Raw genomic sequence first — 22,391 nt, 5'->3', positions numbered from 1 at the left:
TATAATTGTAACTAGACTTTAAGGTACAATAGTAAAGAGAGCCTAACATTTCTGCCAAAAAATGTTTACTTAGTGTTTTTTATTTAGTTTACTTTTAAAATTTTTTCCTTTTGAGATAGGATCTAATCATGTAGCCCAGGCTGGCCTCGAACTCATGATCCTCTTGTTTAAGCCTCCCAAGTTCTGAGATTGCAGGCGTATAGCATCATACCTCCCTCATTTATTTTTAAATGTAGTTACAGATATATGAAACAGATACTAAAAATAATGGATCATTCCAAATTATTTGAATAGTAAATATTTGGTTAACTGGAGTTTATTTTGTTGATAATCTAAACTTAGGTTAACATTCTTTTGTTTTATTCTTTCTATAAAATGCCATTAAATTTTCAAAACATGGGAAATAATGTATGTAAAATGTACTGTATTATTTACATTCTGTAATTGAATGCCTTGAAGTATTCATCATTTGAGCATCAGTTCTTACAAGTAACATGGACTGTATGATACATCTCTTGCCCTAGAAATTTCTCTTCTAAAAAGTTAGGATTTTACTTTCTCATAAATGTACAGTTTCCTCCCTCTACTTGCTCAGGTGAAAGGAAAAAGTCTTATGATAATGTTAGAAGTTGATTGAGATCACTTTAAATGGCATTTTACTTGTAAATATATTTTGCACACCTAGCCACTCCTGAACTTTGAATGAAAACTTAATTTTATATGTGATGATACTAGCTAAAGTTTAATTGTATTTGCATTATTTTGGAAACCTAGTAAGTACTTATTTACCTATTTAATTACTTGCTATACTTCTACATCAAATGAATGGTATTCTATTTAATATACTGTGCTTTGAGGGCAGTTGTCGTAAAGGAAATACTGTAATCTTTTATTTAAAGGTGCTTCAAGAGCAGCAAAATTGAGGAGGGTGTGCACACACGTGTGCATGCACGTGCACACGCGCTGCCTCCCCCATTGTCAACAGCCCATAGCAAGAAGTACATTAGTTACGTTGAGGCACCTACACTGACTCAGCATTGTCACTAAGCCGTGACTTTTAATAACAGAAGTTTGAAAATATTAAAGTTGTTGGAGATAATTCTTTCATACTGAAAGGCAAGTGTAACTTTACATGTGTCATGAATCTTTTTTCTTAGTTGACTATTTTATAGGCTTGCTGTGAAGGAAAGTTAGAACTTTAAATCGAAAGATAATGAGTTTTATGTCATGTTTCCCTATGTGGTCTTTGTACATCCTTTTGACTTAGTACCTTTATGATTATCATGTACACTGAGTGTAGTTTTTTGAAGAATCTCCATGTTTTAAAATAATTCTTTGAGATAATAAAAACATTTAATATAATAATGTAACACTTGATACCATAGCAAAGGATTTCTTGAGGTTTTATTCAAAGTGTCACTGTTGCACCACATTACTTTCAGGAAGTTTAAAATGAGATACTAATATCTTTTGGAATCTGCCTGTTGTCAGTTGTCTTTGATTCCTAATGTGATTTTAAAGTCCTAGTTATAACCCACTTCCTATTAATTGGGTCTTAGAATTTTAAAGTCCTGAAGTTGATAGGAGAAGACCATATAGAATGCTACCTTACTTTTCGAGGAGACAGGGAGAAAGGCATAGATGAAACCAATCTAAATACAATGGCAGAAATAAGGCTAGAGGAAAGTAGAGTGTAGTAAAGGTGGTGAAAATAATAAGATCTGATAGCAGCAATACTTGGGACCCTAAGTGTTACACGTCAACTTGTAGCATTTAGGTTGGCAAATCATGACTTTACCTGTTGACATACTTAAGCCTGTGACGTCAAATGCAATATTGATAATTAAAGAGTCTGAACTATGTCTACAGTAAAACGGAGTGGGTCTCAGAAATTAGGTCATTTTTGTTATTGATTTGTAGCAAAATTTGTGGTACTGGGGATTGAACTCAGGACTTTGTTTGTGAGGCAAGCACTCTACTATTTGAGTCCTTTTTGCTTTTCAGTTTGCTTTTCAGATAGTGTCTTGCGATTTTACCCAGTGTGGCCTCATACCTCAGTCTTCTTACCTCTGCCCCCAAGTAGCTGAGATTATTTATAGGTGTGTACCACCATGCCCAACCTCTGGTTTGTTTGTTAGATAATGTTGGCAAAACTGCTTTGACTGTAGACATAGTATAACTTGATTTAAGATAGTGAACTGTGAATGAATTAAAGTAAAAGTTAAAGTGGATTTGTAATTGATTGAAAAGCTAACAAAATTCCTGAAGGAGACTAATGAAGGGCCTCAGAGTTCTCTTAGGAAAAAGATGTCAGAATCCAGAGAAAAGATCATCTAGAAAATCTGAGCTTAAACTAGAATCTAATTAACATCATTTATAAAGTTCTGCTTCAGTTATGACCATAGACAGATACATGATACAGGACATTCGATTTGATAACAGTTCATCTAGCAGGATTTCAGATTTGGGGTAAGAAGGGAAAAACAGGAAGAATATAGAATTAACTAGCTAAAAGCTTAACATGGGGCGGGCAGAGTGGCTCAAGTGGTAGAGTGCCTGCCATAGCAGAGAAGTTCAAGGCCTGAGTCCAGCCCCCGGCTCTGCCAAAGGTTAATGTGAACAAACCACATACTGTGGCTGTTAAAAACTAATGTAATCTTATACTTAGACATGATAGCTGTTTGCAGATGTTTTCAGATACTCCTTTTGTGAAAGGATAGAAGATCAAGGGACATTTTGACTGCCTGTGAAATGGGCTTTTTCGAGTAGGTGCATCAGCTTTTATCATGGTGGTAATTAAGGCAAGGTTGAATGACTAATCTCTCTTGCAAAAGAAATTGTAGTCTTGGTGGAAGGTTGAATTGGATGTAGGACTTATTTCTCTCAAGCTTTTGAAGTCTTGATTCTTTCGTTCTTACACAGAAATTCTCAGGCTCTTGAGGGGTAGATTTGTGGTAGGGCATATGCTTTGAATGTACTCACACTGTCCTGTGGTGCAGAGAGAATGCCAAAGGGATGGGTTCAGATTCTAGCTGTGTCCCTAACTAGTCAGGGGAATTTCTGCAGTTCATTGACCCTTCATTAACTGGCTGTAAAATAGAGCTGGAGCAGATGACTTATGAGTCTCTTCTAGCTCCAGTGCTCCTCATCCAAATAAAGAGATTTGTTTGCTCTTTCACTTAAAGCAGTTCTAAGGCTTGGCAGTTTCAACTGGTAACGAGCCCACTGCTGTCATTTGAAAAGCTGACTGGGGTATTTGGAAGTTTTTTTTGTCAGTGGGCCTAAGTCTTTACACTTTGAAGAAGCAGCATGTTATGATAAGCTGTCAAGTGAGTCATTTAGGATCCTTCCGAGTTGTTAGGAAATAAAATCCTCTAGTTTTCAGGGTTAATTTTTTTTTTTTATTGTTACTGTTACAGAGATTATTTGTGATAATATAGATATTGGGAAATAAAATTCTTATTTCTTTTTTATGCACCTTACTGATATACTATTAGTAGCTTTTATGGTAAATATTAAAATAATTCTAAAATATTATTTCCCCAGGTCATAAATTTTTAAAATTTTTATAGTGTTTGCAGTTCCTTCACAAACATATAGCATTTAATCCATGTTATAAACTAATAACGTAACTAGTGTAGGATATATACTTTCATTTTTCTAGGTTAAAAAAAAAATAAGCCCTGAGAGATTTAAGTGGTCACATGGTCTGGAACTAGAGCTTAGGTCTTCTGATCACCAGACAGGGCTCTCCTCCTCTGCATCTTGTTGCCTCTGTCTAGCACCTGTGTATTTCTTATGATGAAATTGTAGTACGTTAAATTGTTTCTTGATACTTCACAGCTGGCAGACACACCAAAATCTGAAAGATATGAACATGTTCTGGAGGCATTAAATGATTACAAGACCATGTAAGTTGACTTATTTTATGTATCACTAGGAGGGAGGCAGTTAGTAAGTATAAGGAACAATAGCATTGTTTAAGCACTATGGGTTTGGTGTTTGGAACACACACACACCATTTTAAGCTTGAAGTAGGATTCTTGAGGGTTGGAGAAGAGCAGTACTTCTGGGGATGGTGGGTGGGAGCATATAGTCTTTCAGGGGGCATTTGGTCCCTTCTGTTGAAAAGCATTTCAGTAATCACTTCAATAATGCAGTGTACTAAAAGGAAGATTATGTCTTGTTAGCTGATGAGAATTTTCAAAAGACAGGAAAGTACTGAGAATATGGGGGTTTCTTTTTGGTAAAGATGTAAATCTGTGGTTTTAATATTACTTACTAATTAATTATATAAGAGTAACATTACTGGTGTGAGTGGTCCAAGATCACTAAGCAATAGTATTTACTATATTCTTATACAGATCTCACTCAGTTTTCATTAAGCATCATATTTACATTTCTTGAAAATATTTTCACAATGCCATAGAAATTTTATAAATGTTTATATGCAGACTCCAACAAACTTCTAAATTTAAAAATTTTTGTTGCTAATTAAAGTTGCTGTTTTGAACTTAACAGCATTTTCTCATTAAATAAAAATGTTTTAATTACTAGCAGCTAGATCTTTATTTAAATCAGCTCAATAAGCTATAAGGTAACTGAGCAGTTAAGTTATTATATTGATAAAAATATTTTAAAGGAATACAAGTTCTAAGTTCTAATCTCGAGCATCATATTAAATGTACCCGTTCCTATCGTGATAGAAATAGGGGCTCCCCATTCTTAGACATGCATAAAACTGAAAGAAGAGCATCTCAAACAACTGGTAGAGATTCTCATAGAGTAAAAGTGAAAGTAGATGGACCTGTTTGGGAATAAGAACCCAAAAGACTAAAGGAAGGGACAGGGAGCATGTTTTTCAGAAGCCTGAGTCCAGCTCTGGCATACTACTTATTTTCTGGGCCATTAATTGGTCTCATACTTTCTTTTTTAGTACTGTCACCTATTATTTCTGATCAGATTTTCTTTACTCAAAGATCCACAGGAAATAGAATTGTTTCTCATAACCTTTTTTGAGATATTTCTAACAAGACACAAAAACATATTGGTATAAATACTCTTTTTTTTCCTTGCTTTAAGAAGTTACGTGTTACCCCCCCCCCTCCCCTTTTGAGACAGAGTCTTGCTATATTGCTCAGGTTGACCTAACATCCTTGGTTTCAGAGGCAGGTGTGGTGATATTCCCCCATAATCCCAGCACTCAGGAGGTTGAGGGAGGAGGATCACCAATTTGAGGCCAGCCTGGCTTACATGGCAAGACCCTTTCTCAACCAACAACAACAAAAAAGCCATGTTCTCCTGGGTTCAAGTGATCCACCCCAGCCTTCTGAGTACTTTTACTATAGGCCACACATCCATACCTGGCTTAGATTCCATGTTATGAAAAAAGTGAACCTGTGCTTTTTCTCTCTTCTGGGCCAGTTCCTTCCCCATAATACCCTGCTGTAGACTGGCTCTGGAGCATACAAGAGTCAAGGGGGGAAAAGATATTGTTGTATGGGTGAGTTTTCATGTATTAACATTATGAGGTAGGGGCTACCATGTATATATGTTCAGTTTTTTAAAATTTTAGCTAATTTTTTTAAAAATTTAGGTTTATGTCTGGGAAGGAAATAAAGAAGAAGAAGCATTTGTTTGGGTTGCGAATTCGTGTTCCTCCTGTGCCACCAAATGTGGCTTTCAAAGCAGAGAAAGAACCTGAAGGAACATCCCATGAATTTAAAATTAAAGGCAGAAAGGCATCCAAACCTATATCTGATTCAAGGTAAAAGTTGATCTGTGGCTTAGTTTTTTCTCTTTAGCTAATTGTAACTAATAATGTATGTTATTTAGTCTCAGTATATTTGAAAGTGTAAGTGGCAGACACCTTAATTTCCCCTCCCCCCCAATCTATAATTTCTTTGTTAGACAAAGTATAAAGAGCTGATGTTTACTTATTTTAGGCTACTGGCCTTCAAGGAATTGTAGACCTTGCTGATTTAAGCAAACAAATACTGGCCTGACTGTTTTTCATTCATTCATGTAGCTTATTTATTAAATGTCTTATCTAAATGCTGGGAATATAACGACAGGACAGATTCCTTCTTACCCTGATGGGTTGCAGTGTGGTGGGGGAAGAAAGGTGATGAGTCAGCGAAATACTGCTGATCATGCCAGTGCCAGTTAGGGCTAGAGCATTGGGAGCTGTAGGGATGGTTGTTGTACTGCAAGAGGGGTCAATGTTAATATGTAAATTAAGATGTAAAAGAGTGAGAGCTAATCCAACAATGGGAAGTGTAAAGGGAAAAATGTTCCAGGTAACAGATAGCAAGCATGAAGGCCACAAGACATAATCTAGGAATTCACAGAACAATAGTAAGAATGAGGTGTAGAAAGTACGGTGATATCTTGGTCATGCAGGGTCCTATAGTGTCAAAAGGATTCATCCTCCCCACCCTCCCTCCCAAGAATAAGGAGAGCCATTTAAATGATGTAACATTTAATTGTCTTTTAAAAACTATTCTTTGCATGCTGGTTCTAGAATGGATAGTATGGGGTAAGAATACGATTTGTCTGGGTAAGAGATGAGGGATGGCTGCTTGGACAGGAGTTGATGTGGAGTGAAGTGGAGAGAGGATCGATTTGAGATTTCTTTTGGAGGCAGAATTGGTTGGACTTGCTAACGAATCAAGTTAACTGATGCCAGATTTCTGGCTTGAGCAACTGGTGGATGGTGGTGTTTCTTACCAAGATATAGAAGAACATAGTTTGACAAGGTGATTGAAGTATTTTTCCTGCTTCTATTTTTCCTTGCATTTGAGATTCTCATGAGGGATTAGATAAAGGTGATTGGATTTGAAGCTATGGAGGAGCTCATAAAAATAAAAGGTCAGGGCAGGTGATGTGAATGTGGAAGGTAATTTACAAAGCAATGAAAGGGAATAAATTTATCTGTGAGACAGGTAGAGGAGAACCTGGCTTAGAATGGTGGCTGGTAACAGTTACACATTTGGAAGTGCTGAATGTGATGGCTCACACATGTAATCCCCAGCTACCCAGGAGAGGGAGATTGGGAGGTTCTTGTTCTGGGCCAGCACAGATAAAAAGTTAACAACATCTCATCTCAAGGAATAAGCTGGGCATGGTGGTTCACAGCTATAATCTCAGTTAGGCAGGAGACATAGGTAGGAGGATCATGGTCTGAGGCTGACCTGGACAAAAAACATGAGACCCTATTTATAATAGTATAAAGCAGAAAGATCTAGAGGTGACTCAAGTGGTAGAGCACCTGCCTAGCAAGCACAAGGCCTTGAGTTCAAACACCAATACCACCACCAAAAAAAGAAAAAGGAAGGGGTGAAATAAAGAAGACTAAAAAATGAGTGATCAGTGAAGTGGGAGGAAACCAAGAAAGTTGGGTGTCATGAAAACCAAAAGAAGGGGAGTGTCTTAGAAAGGTGATCCATTAAACTCTATTGGATGCTAGTGAAAGGTGGATTAAGACCAGAGAAAAGTGTTCATGGATACTGTAACAGTTTGTTATTTATTTGGAGTAGTAAAGATACAAGACAGATTGGAGTGGGTTACTGTGTTACTGAATAATACTTCCCAATTTATATTTCAAAACTAGGCTCTCCTACTGTGGGTACATGGGCATATTCAAAATAATGAAGGGAGGGAACTGTAAGAATTCTGAATGAGAAGGGAGAAAGTGGACAGGGTGAATTGTCAGAGCTCAGTTTTTCTGTGGATGGAAGGAAGCAGCTGAAGAGAGGGACTGGGCGCAGTAAGTGATCGTTTCTTACTAATGGGAGATAAAGGAATCTGTGTGCTGAGGATAATGGCAGTGGCGGAAGACAGTGGGGCTCACAAAGAGATTGTAACGACTTTGAGAGTGTCTCAGTGTGAGAGTGACCTGGAAGCACCTTTTGTTGAAGTGGGTGAAAAAGGAAAGACGGGCATAGATGCTGGATGGATTACAGTTTGGGAAATTGGATGGTAACTTCTGTTTCCTCAAAAGAATGTGAGAGCCAAGCTAGCTTAAGAGGGTTGGACAGAGTGGAAGTTTAATGTCAGTAGAAGTGTGGAGTACTCATCTTGGAGTCTAAGAAAGAGTTGGGCATCATAGCCACTTGAAGTTTGTAATAGGATAGATGCCATTTTAAGGTTCTTTCCTGAAGGAAAAAAACGGTATTTCTGTTGCTTCCAAATTCTTTCACTCCATATCTTTGTTGGTAGTTGTCCATATTATGAATCAGAAAAAGAAGAATCCCGTACATTCTGCGTCATTCATAATGGTTTCATAGGGTGCTCCATCTGTGAGACCATCTGATGCCACCAGATAAGGGTAAACATTGTTTACCCTTAGTTCCTTCTGGGCCCTGCAGATGAATTGGTCCTTTTAGCCTAAGAGTGTTTTTGTTTTAGTATGGTGGCCCTTCCTAAGCGTTACATTGATTACCTTTGAAAAAATGTATATCCTATCCATTTTACCCTTGGGACTTGATTATAGGTGTGGTCTTTCTTTCTTGTTTTTTCTCCCTTACTTTGTCCTTCCACTGTTACCCTATTCCCTGACCTTAGTTTAGCATTTACAGGGATAGGATTTTTTCCTAGTTTTCTTCATTCACCTCTTTTTAGCATCATATATATTTATTGTTCCTCTTTGTTCCTTTAATTGAATTTTCCTGGGAAGCTTTCTCATAGTACTCCACCCTGTTTTATGAGCTCTGTGTGTATATATTTGGCAACTTCTACCTATGATGCACCATCCTTCAGCACAGGACATGACATCTCTGTACCCCTGTTATCTGTAAGCTTGCTTCTATGGCAGCTGTTGTTTACTGAGTAAATGGAGTAGACGTTCTGTGTATGGCTGTTTGCTCTTTTTCTTCTTTTAGAGGCATCCTTTACTATTACTGTTTGCCTTCTATTGCTGGATATTCGGTGTTTCAAAAATGATTTTCCAATTCTAAGTTTGCCCTGTGGATGACTTCTTCCCAGTGTGAAGTATTCCTTACTTCTTTCTGATAGCGCCGTGCTACAGTACACACACATAGGAAGGCAGCCTGTATTGATAGCGGCTATGATTAAATATAGATATTTCCATGAGGTCAACTTTTTCATAGCCATTCCCTTAGTGGTGAATTCTTGAAAACATCCCCTAGATAGTAACAGCCTAAACTAAATAAACTTGAGGAGTTGTGATACCTCTCATATAGTATGGTTTTTAAATGTTTAGGTGGTATGTGTATTCCAGTATTATAATAAAGAGAACATTTTTTCCTTAAAATTTTCAAAATGTGACTATCTCAAGATATGTTTAAAATTATCTAATTTGCCCCTGACTAAACTTATAGATGCAACTTACATTCACTGTAGTTTTTGTGTTATAGAACAATAAAATACAGTCTATGTAATTACATTTGTAAAGTTATTCTCTTTGTTTTCTTTATGCAGAGATAAAATAATAACGGTTTCTGTTTTAGGGAAGTAAGCAATGGGATAGAAAAGAAAGGAAAGAAAAAATCTGTAGGTCGTCCTCCTGGCCCGTATACAAGAAAAATGATTCAAAAGACTGCTGAGCCACCTTTGGTAAGAGTAGTTGTTGATAAGTATTCATAGAGAGTAGGGTGTATGAAATTAATAAGAAACCATTTTTTTTTCGTATTTCTGTAGAACCATGCTTTAAGTATATATCTTCCTCCTTTCCCCCCCCAGGAGAAAGAATCCATTTCAGAGAATCCTACGTTGGATTTACCTTGTTCTATAGGGTAAATAGAAAGCTGTTTTTTTTCTTGCCTAGGAATTTTCTTTTTGAGGAAATTAGTGTTTCTATTGTTATGTAATTTAGTCGTTATACCATTTAAATTCTTTTGTCTCAGGAGAACTGAGGGAGCTGCACACTCATCTAATACCTCAGATGTGGATTTCACGGGTGCTTCCAGTGCAAAAGAAACTACCTCGTCTAGCATTTCCAGGCATTATGGGTAGATACCTCTTCTTCACTTGTTTCCTTTTAGGTCCTTGGGCTGAATAACTCTTAGCATGTCTTCCAGTGTTTTGAGAAGCAGTTCATATGAACATTCCCTGATTTGTTAATCTGAATATTTTTGCTTTCAGAATATACACATTAAAATTTTCAGATTTATTAGGAAATTTGTGATATGGCTGTGCACTTTTCTGTTAGGCTTTTCTGTTTTTACTACACCAAGTGTTCTTTGCTTAAGTAGTCATTACTGGGTGCATAGGTCTTTGTCAGTGAGAGTGTTTTAAACTCAGGATTCTTATTGTTCGTTTAAATCAATAGTGTGCTCCCCTTTGCTATTTACCTAACTCTTCAGAAGGACAGATTTTTTTTTCTAAAGCACATCATGCCAGGTATGAAAAGTATACTTGGAATTAAAACTACTAGTTTTCAAGTTTTATACATTTATTTGTTTAATTATTGTTCAGAATTCAAAAATTGTTCTTGTAAATAATGTAAAATTCACTGGGCGCCTGTGGCTCACACCTGTAATCCTGGCTACTTGGGAACTTGGGACAGAGATGGTTCAAAGCCAGCCCGGGCAAATGGTCCACGAGACCTTATCTTGAAAAAAACCCTTCTCAAAAAACAAAACGTCCTGTGGAGGAGTGGCTCAAGGTATAGGCCCTGAATTAAAGCCCCAGTACTAAAAAACAAAAAGTGAAATTCTAAGTGACAGGGCTAAAGAGTAACCCATTTATTAATGAACCTTGAATAATGCAGTGTGCTCCTATGCTAACCTTTTTTTTTTTTCCTAGTACTGGGGCTTGAACTCGGGGCCTTCACCTTGAGCCACTCCACCAGCCCATTTTTTGTGAAGGGTTTTTTAAGATAGGGTCTCGTAAACTATTTGCCGGAGCTGGCTTTGAACTGCCATCCTCTTGATCTCTGCCTTGCCTCCTGAGTAGCTGGGATTACATGTGGGAGCCACAGTGCCTGGCTTTATGCTAAGCTTTTTACATGCCCTGCTTTATTTAATCTCTAAAACAGTTCTTTCATTTGCAGTTCCTACCATTTCCATTTTATAGATGAGTAGACAGAGGATGGCAAATGACAAGCCTACTGTTGCATATTTAGCAAGCATAACAGAACTGGGCTGTTAAATCAACAAATGTGACTGCAGAGTCTTTGAATTTAACAGTTATGGACTGGTGGAGTGGCTCAAGTGGTAGACTGCTTGCCTTGCAAGTGTGAAGTCCTGAGTTCAAACCCCAGTACCACCTAAAAAAATAATGAATTTAGTGGTTATAGGTAGAGATCTGAAGAATTAGTGTTGGAGGCCAGCCCGGGAAAACAGTGAGACCTCATCTCAACCAGTAAAAAGTTGGACGTGGTGGTACACACCTGTCACACTAGTCACATGACAAGTGTAAATAGGAGGATTAAGGTCCAGACCAGCCTGGGCAAAAAAGTATAAGACCTATTCAAAAAATAACAATGAAAGCAAAAAGGTCAGAGGGCATGGCTCAAGTGATAGTATTCCTGCCTAGCAAGCACAAGTCCCTGAGTTCTACTGTTTTACTGTTTAAAAAAAAAAAAAAGGATCAAAAAACCAAACTAATTTAGTAAACAGTTGTGCCTTTCCTATTCCATAGCTTATCGGACTCCAGAAAAAGAACTCGCACGGGAAGAGCCTGGCCTGCTGCAATACCACATTTGCGGAGAAGAAGAGGTCGTCTTCCAAGAAGAGCACTCCAAACACAGAACTCAGAAATCTTAAAAGATGACGAAGGCAAAGAAGATTATCAATTTGAGGAGCTCAATACAGAGATCCTGAATAACTTAGCAGATCAGGAGTTACAACTCAATCACTTGAAAAACTCCATCACTAGTTATTTTGGTGCTGCAGGTAGAATAGCATGTGGCGAGAAGTACCGAGTCTTGGCTCGTCGCGTGACCCTGGATGGGAAGGTGCAGTACCTGGTGGAGTGGGAAGGAGCGACTGCGTCCTGACTGTAGGACTGAACATTATGTGCACTGCACTCATTTCTCTAGGTTCTGTTCAGAGCCCCAGAGGAGTCTGGCTTACTGTCTTTCTTAAAAAGCAAAAAAATTCACAAGAGAAGATGATAACTAGCCTTAACATGTACTTGTCAATGTTATGGATATTGTCATAAAAAGATATCTTTTAAAATCAGAACAGAGACTTAATTTTTTAAATCTTGAGATTTGTAGACTGTTTCTAGGATAGGGTATTAAAAATGACTCAAACCCATGCATGGTGTTAGATCATTTTCTAATTACTCCATCAAGTCAGGTTTTGTGATTAGTGGTTACCACAGCAAACAGATCATGTAGATAGCACAAGTATTTGGAGAACATTGTCTGTTTTGTTACCAAAATGTTGGGAAAATCTATTTCAGTACCTTTTAGATTTCATAAAGTGCAGTGTATATAATGCCTACTGAAAGACTGTAAAATATTGAAATTTTCTTTCAAGCAAAGTGTAAAAAATATATTGAGCCTGTAAATTGCTCTGTGACTAGACTTCATTGTCGTCTTAATATATTCTTTGCATGTGCATATATGTACACACTGGTGTATATATATGTGTGTGATTATGTGACCTATGCAATACAGATTATGGGAACGGGCAGCTTTGGAGTGTATATCCCATAATTCTCTTTTCAGGAATAGTTGCAGCATTTCTTCTCAGGCTTTATTGGGTGCTGTTGCTTGCTATGTATGAAGAGAATTGTCAGACAAGTTTAGTGTGCAGAGGAAGGGTGTGAACAACAGTGTTCCTGGGCTCCTAGAATGCTTTCACTTTCAGTCCTTGTGACTCAGCTGTTCAGGACCTGAAACAAATTCAAACAATATCACCATTATTTCCTACTTAGCGTTTTCAGGTTTTCATGGCACATTATGATTGTAAATGTCTCTCAGTTTTAACAGTAAGTCTGTAGGAGTCCCGTGAAGATTCCTGAAATGTCTGTAGTAACTGTTAGTCGTGTTGAGTAAGTGTAGTATGAACAAAGTGTTTTATTGCACAGGGTTAATAAGCAGCACGCCGCTGCCGAGGCCACTGCTGCTGTATTACAGCATTACCTCTTGTTTTTATAAAATGCACCAAGATTTAAATTGATAATTTTATTTTACATGTAAAAACAGTTTCTTTTATCACCAGTGTTAGAGTTGTCTTCTATTTCTTTTTGTTTTGTTTTCTTTTCTTTCTTAGCCAAAGAGTAAACAGAAGAATATTCTTCTTTTGGTGGCTATTCGTTTTACTTTTAAAAGTGGTGGATTTTAGATTAAAAATTGGGGAATTTGCCACCAAAATGAAAAATATGTAAGTGTAGTGATGACAGAGTGGTAAAAATGTGGGTTAGTACTTATTTATTCCATTAATTGATTATTTTACTGTTTATAAAGAAAGTTGCTTTATTTCTTTAAAACATCTTCAAAAGATGACTTTTCCTTGTCACATTGTAGCCAAAAGCAGCAGAGAACGTCCTTGTCCTGCGTTGGTTCCTGGTTGGCCAGGTACAAATGAGCTTTACAAAAGTGCAAATTAAAAACTGTCATTTCTGTTTACCTCCACCAAAACTTGATTTTCCCCTAGCTATTAATTTAAAGTTGCCTTTCCTGCAGCTGCAATATTTTGAATAACACAGAGTTTGTGTTGATTTTTGAATGTTTGTTTCTCTCTAGGGGTAATGGAAAATGTAAATCCCGTGTACCTTATTCTCTCTTCCTGTATCATATGCTTTCATTTCCCCTGAATCCTTTAAATCTAACTGAACACCAGCAGTATTTTTAGCAGCTCCTCCTTTAACATACTTGGAAGATGATTTATCAAGCTGAACTGTCTTTAGACGTAATTATTGTGAATGTCTGTTTTATTTTATCATGGTGGTTCACATGGCTCTGATGTTCAGTTTGTATTTTTGGAATTGCTTTACTTAGAATTAAAACAGACCAACATTAAATGTGTGTATTTTTTAAAGAGCTAATGAGTTTTGCTTCTGTATTTACTTGAAAATACACACTAGTATTTTACTAGTTAACTAGTAGTTAACTGCTTTCATTTAGCTAGGGAAGCAAGGATGTTCTCATTTACTGCTGATTACTTGAGTTAACCTTTTAAAAAAAACTTGGCTTTCATTTCATTTTGTGCCCTGTATAATATTAATAAGTATTGCATGTTCGTCTAAAACGATCTTTAAAAAAAAAAAAAAAAGACACATTCAGTCAACTTACACACTTTACATTTGAAAGGCAGTATGTCTTGATCTGCCCAGTCTTAATTAGAAAAATTCAGACCTCTCAACTTTTTAAATAGTTGTCAGAGGTCACATAAAGGAGTTCTTAATTTTTCCTAAAAAGCTTTGTCCCTAAACCCCAGAAAGAAAAGATGTAAAAGTAATATACTTCAAAAAAGAATTTCGAGACAGGCTGTCACTATTTTGCCCATGCTGGTCTCAAATTCCTGAGCTCAAGTGATTTTCCTCTGCTTCCCAGGTGCTGGGATTACAGGCACATACCACCATGCCCAGTGTTTTGTAAATTCTAATGTAGGGGTGATGACATCAGGTCTTGCTAGGTATATTTTATTATTAACTTTAACAGAAATGAGTGTTCATGATGTTCAGCAGTGTTGGGGACAGGACTGTTTTGGGCTGTGTTACTGAGCTCCTGCTGGGTACTTTTCAGTTTTGGTTGGAGCACGCTGTGACTCACACACTTCTGACAGACTACTTTGTGATGTGGTTCTAGAGCTTGAATCAGATGCAGTAGGGAAGGAAGATAAGATGCCCGTGTGATACTGGGAAATAGTGAAAAATAAACAATGGGGGATTCTTTCTTGAATTCCCACTCCCAAATTCTCCCTTCAGTTTCTTCTATGGAAAACAAACACTTCAGTAAGAGCTCACTGGTCATGGCTGGTTTTCTGATGGGTAAGCAGTTAGGATACTGATGTTGATGTGGGAGAAAGCTTTATAAGCAGACTGATTATTTTCATGGGGCAGGTGCAGTATAAATGTCTTAGCATTATAGTTCGATGAAAATATTACGCTTTCTGTTTAAAATTAGAGTAAGATCACACTTTTTTTTTCGTTTCTCCTTCATTTCCATTTAACAGAATTCTTCTTTGCTCTTCTAGTTCGCCTTGCCTAGCATCTGCAAGGAATGCAGTGTGCAATTCAAGTGGTTTTCCACTGGATTCGAGGAAGCAGACCCTTCACAGATGCTATAAAACGTCCTTCTGGAACAAGGAAACAAACAGATCCTGTGCAGAGCCAGTAGTCTACTCTTGTACCTTGTATTTACTGAAACGTACTCACTTTTTCTCTACCCCATGGCACACAGTCCTAGTGGAGATGGTGTGTCAATCTGGCAAAGACTCGTTTATGGGGAGGGGGCAAAAATCCTGCAGACAACGGGCAGTGGCCCTTCAAAATTCAACTGTATCTCACAAAAATCTTTATTCCATGGCATTTAATTACTCTTGTGTTTTTAAAAATTCAGAAATAGTTATCAAGTGCTTAAAAAGTAGTATTAGACTTCAGATTTAAAATAGAATTTATACTTATTTTGGGATGCTTTGCAAGGAAAATGTCTTTGATGTTATAATCAGTTGTTATCAGGTAGTTGAAGATACTTTCATAGGGAGCAAAATTAACAGACCCTCCAGTCATGGATTGTGTTTGTAACTTGAGGGTTTCGTTCCTGGTGTGACTCATCCTCATTACTTTGCTATTCTTTTTGTGTCTCTGACTTTAGAAAGCACAGGCTGGAAACTTAGAAAGGTAGTGTGAGGGGAAGGAAGCACTGGATGGAAACTAGTTTATAGTAAACTAGTTGTTAGACTCTGTATTTTTTGTCCAGAATGTGAACCTTCACTGTGAAGGACAATGTTAGAACCTATATTGTATTGAAAATACCATCATAAAATAGAACATCTGCTCACCATGATTATTTTCCTTAGAAGTAACATTTTAAAACTTTTAGTTTTATGTCTTTCAAAATTGTATACTTTTTTGGGGTGGCATTAGGGTTTGAACTCAGGGCCTTGCTGCACTTGCTGAGTGCCACTCTGCCACTTGAGCCACACCTCTGGCTGTTGCTTTAGTTATTTGATAGGATCTTGCACCTTTTGCCTGGCGCCATCCTCTGATAGCAATCCTACGTATGCCTACCATGTGGCTGGTATTACAGGAATGCACCACCACTCCTGGCTTATTTGTTGAGATGAGGTCCCACTTAACTTTGTGCCCAGTTGAGCTGTGATCCTTGTTACCCCATTGGAAAGAATTTGCATTTGTCCAAGCTCTGAGACTGTGTGGGCTTAAAAGTGACATTAATTTGTCTAGTGGAAGAAATTTCAAGGCAATCTAGCATTGAGGTAGTGCCATGGGCATTACTGGCTGCTGTTAGCCACACATAGATTTAGAAAATGTCCAGATTGGCAACCAGTCTGTGAGGGTGGGTAGGCCTGCTCCAGATGGCTAAATTTATGCTGAAATTTGTCATTAAACCCATCAAGGGGCCACTGCAATCCTAACCAATTGCAGGGCAACAGGAACTTTCAGCCTGTCACACGCTACTTGTTAGAGACACCCTCCCTCCCAGCTTACAGTGCGTACTCACTGCCCTGAGCTGCTCACCTATAACAAAGTAGGTTCAGTGTAAGTGGTTTATGTTTTCTTCTCCCCATACACTCATTGTAAAATTCTCTGGCTTAGCTGGTTCAGGGACAACCTGGGCAAATAGTTCATGAGACCCCATGTCCAAAATACCTAGAGAAATGGACTGGAGGTGTGGCTCACATGGCAGAGCATCTGCTTTGTGAGCTCGAAGCCCTGAGTTCAAACTCCAGTGTCACCACCAAAAATAAGAAAAAAACTATGGCTTTAGATCTGCTGGACGTTTTCCACCTGCTGCCTGCCCTTGCTGACTGTACCCAGGGAACATGTCTGGACTGGTGTGTCCTTCATAGCTAGTGCCCTTTTATTTTAGAGGGCTCTTGGTCTCAATAAGCTTGATTCAACAGTGGCATGCCTGAGGCTGGGAATGCCTGTGACTCTGTTGGGCCTCCTGTGCAGGTGTGTTTTAAGAAGGCTTGGCATGGATGTGATGTGAGGGGGAAAGCCAGTTAGGGCCTGAAAATTTAAAGTAGTAGAAGTCTTAGGAATGTGGAGAATTCCTGAACAGTGAAGAGAGTCAGCTGAACAGGTCTTTGCTGAAGACCTGAGAGAGGAGACAGTGGAGGAGCAGGCCTGCTGAGGAGGTGAAAGGGTGTGGATGGATTTGCTGGAGTCAGAGGTCACCTTGAAAGCAGTGGAAATAAGGGAGTGGAGTGGGACAGGTCACAGAAAGCCTCAAATACTCCAGTAGTCATCAGCTGTAGCCCCTGCCTGTGTGCTCGCTCTTATTTTTTTGGCAGTACTGGAGTTTGAACATTTGCTAAGCAAGTGTTGAGTATTTTCAAGATTGGGTCATGTCAGCTGTTTGCCCATGCTGACCTTGAAGTGTGACCCTCCTGATCTGCTTCCCAGGGATTTACAGGCGTGAGCCACCGGCTCCCAGTCTTGTGCCTTTTGTTAAAAACTTGCCCTTCACCATTCTTACAGAACAGAACACACTGATGTCATCATGATGACAGTGGGGCAGGCATGCAGAAATTTTTCAATAAAATTGTGAGTTTTCTGTTTTACCTGCAGTTGTGGAAGACTAACTTAAGTGTAGATTGAAAGTAGCTGAACAAGAAAAAAACACTTGTTTTGATGAAGCGAGTAATATCAATAAAATGGGAAACCATCGTTTTACTTAGAAGGTTATTCTAAAGTAAAGGCACTTTGAGGTATTTGAAAAGAATCTCCCTGCGTTGCAGACGAGCACTCCACTGTTGATTCCGAAGTCCACAGAGTACTGCAGAGTAGTGTTGCCTAACAAAAAACAAATCTGGAATTATCTTTGTAAAAAACACAGGAAGTCAAGACATACAGTGTGAGTTTGGGTGTTGAACCCAGGGCCCTGAGTTCTCAGTACTGCTGAGAGTTACACCCTCAGACCCCGAGTTTGTTCCGAAACAAGTGAGGAGAAAGACCCCTTGTGAAGAGTGCGAACAATAACACTCATAAAATATTTTGAGACAGAGTGGTAAGTGGAAATTCAGGTGGCTTTTTTGTTCAACATTGGAAAAGGCAGCAGAGGCTGAGATACTTCACAGTAGTCACTAAAAGTGGCTTCCAAATTACCTGATTTACTTTGTCTTTAGTATCAAGGTATATAACTTAGAAAATGACAATTTGCTGGAACTGAGGATGAGGGAACCTTGAAAACTAATGTCTTGAGAACCTACACCCTTGTCAAGGATTGAAGCTCCAGCTCTGGATCTGTGATTATTTATGTAGCGAAGAGAAAACACTGCCTTCCCATCCACACCTGACTTGAAGGAAGCAAGCGAATTGTTGCTTTTTGATTGTTTCTTCTTTTGAGGGGATGGGGGCAGCACTGGGGTTTGAACTCGGCCTCACACTTGCTAGGCAGGAAGTCTATCACTTGGGCCACTCCTTCAGCCTTTGTTGCTTCTGTTGGGAGAATTACTGAAACTGATACATTTTGAAGAATGGGGCAGAGGCAGGTCTGACAGCATGTGAGTGGAAGTGGTCAATGAAAGGAACCAGGGAAGACATCTCTTTATGAATTTTTTCCCCAAAATGAAAGTTTTCAACATTCTAACTATGCAGTGCACAAAACTAAAGGATTCTGAAAGCAGCCAGCGTGGTGGCTCATATCTATAATCCTAGCTACTGGACTGTTTGAGGCCAGCCCAGGCAAAAAGTGGGACCCCATCAATAAGCTGGGTGTGGTGGGGGCACACATGTAACCCCAGCTACACAGGAGGCTTACCTGGGAAGATCATGGTCTAGGCTTGCCACACAAGAATGCAAGAAAGACCCTATTCCAAAATGACCTTTGAAAAAGTGGGCTGGAGAGTGGCTCAAGTGGCAGAGCACCTGCCTAGCAAGTGTGAGGCCCTGAGTTCAAACCCCAGCACCCACTGTCCCCCAAAAAGATTCTGAACTTCTCAAGTTCTGTAACAGCAGAGGTGGTAGTATATAGCATTAGCCTTCTAGACTTTTTGTATTCTGCTTTTTATATTTCATTTATTTATTTATTTTTTGCAATACTGGGGTTTGAACTCGGCCTACACCTTTGGCCACTCCACCAACCCTTTTTTGTGAAGGGTTTTTTTGAGATAGGGTTGTGCGAACTATTTGCCTGGGCTGGCTTCGAACTGCAATCTTCCTGATTTCTGCCTCCTGAGTAGGTGGGATTACAGGCGTGAGTCACCAGCGCCTGATAATTCCTGTTTTTACTTAATGTGTTTCATTTTTGTATCAAAGAAATACTATGTCTGGGTATTGTGATGCATGTCTGTAATCCCAGCACTTGGGAGGCTGGAGCCAGGAAGATCTTGGGTTTGAGACCAGCCTGGACTGTACAGAAAACTGTCTCAAGCAAGCAAGCAAACAGATGAGGCATTGTTAGGTGTGATAAAATACACCCACTCTCTACCTTAAGAGTTCTGAGGCGTGGTCTCCACTCATGAGATGGTGAGGACAGCACACCACGTGAGTGAGAGTGCAGAACTTCCTGGAGCAGGAGCTGCATAGTCAGGCTGGGAAGATAAGTTGTCAGTAATTCCTGGATACTTGGGCTTCTCAGTTGCCTTGGCTACTCTTCAAGTACTGGACTTAGTTCTCAAAAGTTTTCTTATGCTAAAATCTTGCTGTGGGATGTAAGTACTGAACTCCCGTGGGCTGTGATAAGTCTCAGGCTATCAGCTTGGTACTGTCCAGTCTTTTTCTGGTCCTCAGGCTAAACACACTCTCTGTTCTTTCTCTTTGGCTCTGTGACCAAGGAATATCTGCCAGCACATTTTAAGAGCTTGTGTCCCTTGACGTTTAAGATTTGTAGCATTTGATCTTGCGTGTGCTGAGTCTGCCTGAACTCAGGTCTTCAGCCAAACTGTCTACAGGTGAAGCAGTTAATGTTACTGTGTCAAAAATGCACCTGTATGCCAGGACTGTCCGTGGAAAAGTCAACTTCGAAAAGTCAAGGCTGACTTCTCTGTTGAGATCACAGGGCATTGACTACAATGTGGGAAACAAATGTCTTCTGTGGCACAGTTGCAGCACCCACTTTTAGTAATGGCAGGTCTAACCCCGGCAGACCTCATCACAATGCACAGAATATGGAACTGCTTCAAAAAGGGAGAGGGTTTGAGTTTTCTTTCATCATCTGTGATGAAAGCCCCCTGAAGAACACAGTATGTCCTTTATACTTACAGTAACTAAAAACTAGCACATAAAGTGAGTTTGCACTGATATTTTGGTTTTATTATGAAGTTATTTTACTCATTCAAAAATATGTGTGTACCAACACTAGTGTCGGTTTCAGTTATAAAATAGAGGCTTCAGCATTTTATTTTCAAAATTTTACTACGGAGTAATTACAGATTCACAAGATTCCTGTGTAAAAAAGCACAGGAAGTTTCTCCCAGTGGTGACATTTTGCACAGTACAGTATTAAGTCCAGAAAACTGGTGTTGGCACAGCCCACAGCTTACTCAGATCTCACCCGTTTCACAAGTACATGTGTGTGAAACGGTTCTCTGCAACTTGTGTAACCACTCATTGTGCAGAGCTGCTCTACAAAAGCCTGCCTTTACTCCACCTGTGCACACCTCTCTTACCCCCGGCGGTGGAAATCCTCAGGCATTTCTGCTTCCGCGTCCGTTTTCAGGTGTCTGGGCTTGTGAAGGTTTGTGTCATAAACAAGCTATCTCTAATCTCTACCTTCCATCCTGGTCTCCTTGTAACCACCCATTTGTTTCCTATTATTTCAAGAATGTTACATAAATAGAAATCACATTTTTCAGGTTGACTTTTAAGTCACTAAATGTAATTCCTTTTTTGAGGCCCATCTGTTGCATGTTTGTTGTAGGATAGGGATGTAGCTTAATGGTAGAGCACTTGCCTAGCATGTACAGGTCCCTGTGTTCTATCCCCAGCACCACACAAAAAATTTTCTTTTTAATCACTGCATAGTATTCCATGTTAAAATCTACTCATCCACTTGTGTTGTTTTTATTGCTGTCACGGATGAGGCTGCTTTATAAGTTTGTATGCAGGCTTTATTTGAACGTTTTCATCTCAGAGATAAATGCCTGAGTACAAATGCTGGGTTGCACGTTTTTATGCCAGCAATACTTTCCAGAGTGACTATCTTAAATTCCACCAGCCGTGAGTGGGAGTTTGTAAATCAGTTCTAAAACGTATGTGGTTGTTTCTCCTTCAGCTTTCTTCTGCAGATGGCATTACTAGTCCTTTTAGAATTGAAATCAAGGCAAAAGGGGAGTCCAGACTCCCACTCAATGGTGAATACAGAATAAACCCTTTCACAGCATCTCATCATTGTGGCACTTAGAAAAGCTCCAAGATCCGGGAATGGTGCCTTTCTTTGGAAAGGAATTCATAAATCAGTGTTGGCTCACTGGTTCTGTTCATTTCTCTTCTATAGAAGACACACCAGTACATCTAACCCTGTTAAAAACTTGAGTAATAGCAGGATTGTCACATTAGTTTTTTTTAAACCATTGGTCATGTTTGGTGAAGAACTTCCATGGTGGTTTTTCTCCTGCCCTGGATTTTCTTTTGAATGTTAAGATCCCTCTAATGTAAACACTCCAAGTCTGGACTCCCCAGTCTGTGCCCTTCTTCTGGAAGTTCCTTGGATAGTCTGCTCTGGTTTCTCACATGGCCTTTCAGGTATCCAGACAACTAAAAACCACGGAAGCAGACAGGTGCCGAAGGATTGTGGGTAAGCGGCTTGTCTAGGCATTGTGAAAGAAACCACCAGTGACACACCAGTCACTGTTACACATGTTGTGACAGGGTCTCCTGCCTTGAACTTCTCCTGCCTCCAGCATGCTGGCGTTACAGGCACCACTACACGCAGGCTCCTGTGCTACTTTAACAAGCTTTAAGATGTACTTTAAAAATATTTCTGCAAATGAAGAAACATGCTCAAAGGAATTTTGATTTCCAAAAGCCACCGAATTGTCAATCATCCAAGAACATCCGACACAATTCCACTTTATGTTGGGTAAATATTAGGGTTCCCAAGCCATATTCCAGACCTAGAGAATGAAGACATTTGCACTGCACAAAATGGAACCCTGGGGTGGAGATGAGTGAACAAGATCCCCGAGTGCTTGCTCACCATCCAGACTTGGAACTGACGATCTTTAGGGACAATGTGTGTTTGGGCAAGAGATCAAAAGAACAACACAGAAGTGGTGTGACAGACACAGAAAGCACGCGCAGGACTGAGATCAAGGGAAGGAAGCAACAGTATTCATGACCGCAGG

At 39.2% G+C, this 22,391-nt stretch overlaps 1 protein-coding gene across 8 annotated transcripts in view; it reads left to right on the top strand.

Annotated features, from left to right (window-relative positions):
• Mtf2 (metal response element binding transcription factor 2) overlaps window positions 1-12,484 on the top strand; it is a 58,601-nt gene extending 46,117 nt beyond the window's left edge. For all 8 annotated transcript variants that reach the window (XM_074050979.1, XM_074050975.1, XM_020171846.2 and 5 more), the window contains 6 exons: window positions 3,844-3,911; window positions 5,597-5,767; window positions 9,471-9,576; window positions 9,703-9,755; window positions 9,867-9,971; window positions 11,605-12,484. In XM_074050979.1, the coding sequence (XP_073907080.1) occupies window positions 3,844-3,911; window positions 5,597-5,767; window positions 9,471-9,576; window positions 9,703-9,755; window positions 9,867-9,971; window positions 11,605-11,962 (861 nt within the window). In that variant the 3' untranslated portion in view covers window positions 11,963-12,484. The remainder of the gene's footprint in view (window positions 1-3,843; window positions 3,912-5,596; window positions 5,768-9,470; window positions 9,577-9,702; window positions 9,756-9,866; window positions 9,972-11,604) is intronic.
• Window positions 12,485-22,391: the final 9,907 nt, after the last annotated feature.

The sequence above is a fragment of the Castor canadensis genome, chromosome 12 (genome assembly GCF_047511655.1).
Source record: "Castor canadensis chromosome 12, mCasCan1.hap1v2, whole genome shotgun sequence".
NCBI lineage: Eukaryota > Metazoa > Chordata > Mammalia > Rodentia > Castoridae > Castor > Castor canadensis.
This window is presented reverse-complemented; position numbering and strand designations above follow the sequence as displayed.